General features: G+C 40.4%; 1 protein-coding gene across 1 annotated transcript; it reads right to left on the bottom strand.

Annotated features, from left to right (window-relative positions):
• Window positions 1-1,278: 1,278 nt before the first annotated feature.
• LOC113221124 (olfactory receptor 56A3-like) lies at window positions 1,279-2,227 on the bottom strand. The gene is given in 2 exon segments (XM_026450488.1): window positions 1,279-2,169; window positions 2,171-2,227. Coding segments are annotated over 2 exon segments (948 nt in total).
• Window positions 2,228-2,733: the final 506 nt, after the last annotated feature.

The following is a 2,733-nucleotide window of genomic DNA, read 5'->3' as shown; positions in this document are numbered from 1 at the left end:
GCTAACAATAGGAAATTTTACATTGTTGAGTGTCTACATTTTGTTGTTTTCCTTTAGAATGTTGGAAGTTTATCTTGGCAAACCATAAGTTACATGCCAATCAGCTTGTTTCTTTCAAGTCTTGATTTTAATCTTTCTACTTTTTATGTAGAGTAGCTTTTATTCCAGTGCTAGTTAAGTACTACTACAAACTAATGGCCACTTCAGCAATTCTACTGAATGCTCCAGGCATTCAAAATGGTCTCTCCACAATGACTATTCTGATATAAAACATATTCTGGCCCTGTGTATGTTTCAGAATTGTTTAAGGTCCCCATTAATCATTCTTTCCCCAGTGATTGCTCTTTGTTCCTGTACATTTGCAGCTTATGATGCATGTTATCATTCATGTGTGCTTAGAAGCTGTCCAATTAATGAGAAAATAAAGTTCAAGAAAGGTATTTTAGGTGTCAATATTATTGCTGGATTATATGCTATAATACAAGCAATCTTTGACTCATTAATAAAGCTTTGTTTGCGTACCAAAACCTGTGATATATTGGATCTGAAAGATAAATGTTCCAAGCACAGACACATTGGGGAGGAGGATTCAGGAATCTCATATCCAATAAAACTCATTGATAATTGTTACTTATATGAGAAATCAAGGCAAAACCCCTGCCCTCTTGCAATGCACATTACGAAAGTTTACCTTGTCTTCCAGAGAAAGAGAAGGAGAGGGAGAGAGAGAGAGAGGAGGTGAGAGGAGAAAGAGAACTAGAGAAAAGCAATGATGTGGTTGAAGGGTGAGAGAAAAAGACCTAATTACAGAGCAGTAGCAACCTTCCACCACTGAGGACTGAACTGTCAACTACAGTGTTTTTTTCTCCAATGTATTCCTTTTTGTGAAAATAAGAATAAAAGGACATTACACATAACAGACACAACAAAATAACTACAGTTGTATTTTCAATAATATAAAATTCATGCCATGTTAAGAGGCGTGTGTTCAGAAATATAAATTTTTCACTTTAAAATCTGCTTTAAGGAATGTCAGTGTTTTGGACAAAATATGATTATAAGCATGGAATAAAATGAGAGAGGGCCAAGAATATTTCTGAGAAAAGGGTGGAAAGAAAGATAGACTTAAAATAAAACTGGTGTTTTTGAAAAGCACACAGGATGTATAGTGTATCCAGTTTGAGGTTATAAGAAACAGGTATGAATTTCAGCCTACTCACTCATTAAGTCATTAATAAGTTATCTTATTTTAGATATTCAGAGATCCAGCTGTCCTTGTTAGCACCCTTTCTTCAACAACCTCTGCATTCCCTGCTTAATCTCTTGGGTTCTTACCCCATAAACGATGGGGTTAAGGGCTGCAGGAATGACATGGTGGAGAACATTGAGCAAGACTGGCACATCAGGGGAGACTTTCTTCTTAGCCACATGTGTGAGGACAAAAACCAGAAGGATGGTGCTGAAGAAGAGGATAAGGATGAAGTGGGAGCCACATGTGCTTAGGGGCTTTGCCACAGCCCCCTCCACCTTGAGTCTCAGCATAGCTCGCAGAATGAGGGTGTAGGAGAGGAAGATAAGGACGAGGTCAGATCCTAGCAGAGTCCAGCCTGCAGCTAATTGGTAAAGGTGATTGATGGTGACATCATCGCAGGAGAGTCTGGAAACAGACATATTGGCACAGATGCAGTTCTCAATGACATTTCTTCCACAATAACGGAGTTGTGCTGAGACGGTGGGGATGGGCAGAGTGATAAGCACATTTCTGGTCAAAATAAACATGGCAACCTTGACTACAAATTGATCAGTGATGATTGATGGATATCTCAGTGGGTGGCAGATGGCAACATAACGATCATAAGCCATGACCATGAATGTGCAAGACTCCATGGCTTGGAAACAATTCATGATGTACATCTGCAGGAAGCAGGCAGGGAAGCTGATGGGCCTGAGGTCAAACCAGAAGATGGCCAGGACCTTGGGGATGACAGTGACGCAGAGCAAGATGTCCAGCAGGGAGAGGAGGCTGAGCAGGTAGTACAATGGCTTGTGCAGAGAGGTCTCCAGCTGGATGGTGATCAGGAGGGTGGCGTTGGCCCCTATGGCCAAGAGGAAGAGGAAGCTGAGGGCCAGGGACAGCCAGTGCTGCCAGATGGAGGATCAGACAAAACAAATTCAAAAGGAAGTCTGAAGCTTCAGTGGAGAGGGTGCTATTTTGGTGTGTTGTCATATTTTCCCATATATTTTACCCCTTTCTTTTAGTAATCTGGAAAATCAGGATTACAAATTAGCTGTGGATTCTTCATACACAAAGATAGCACAATTTGTTTGTCATAGGTACAACTTGTGGTGTCTAGCAGGTTATGTAGAGCCAAGCGAATTCATCCATTTATCCTCAGTGTCATGTCACTGGGGTATTCCTATCACTTTAAACAGTACAGCTGTCTGAGGTGACATTCCTCTATACATGTTTACGTTATTCAACGTCAATTTTCAGTAGAATTGGGTTTTTTTTAGAGAAACTGAAAGGGAGTAAATACTTAGGAAACGACTTTAGTGTGACAGGGGAGACTCTAAATTTGTACCCATAAGTTTCTTCTTCATGATTTTCGTTTTAATGTACACATAGCCTATCATGTCTACAAGTTGACTATTGCAATATGCTCAAATAAATAGCAGAGCCTGGCACAAAGATGGGACTCAGATAAATGTCCCTAGTCCCCATGTACCCATGAC

Source organism: Piliocolobus tephrosceles, unplaced genomic scaffold (genome assembly GCF_002776525.5).
Source record: "Piliocolobus tephrosceles isolate RC106 unplaced genomic scaffold, ASM277652v3 unscaffolded_20956, whole genome shotgun sequence".
In the NCBI taxonomy this organism is placed as follows: domain Eukaryota; kingdom Metazoa; phylum Chordata; class Mammalia; order Primates; family Cercopithecidae; genus Piliocolobus; species Piliocolobus tephrosceles.
This window is presented reverse-complemented; position numbering and strand designations above follow the sequence as displayed.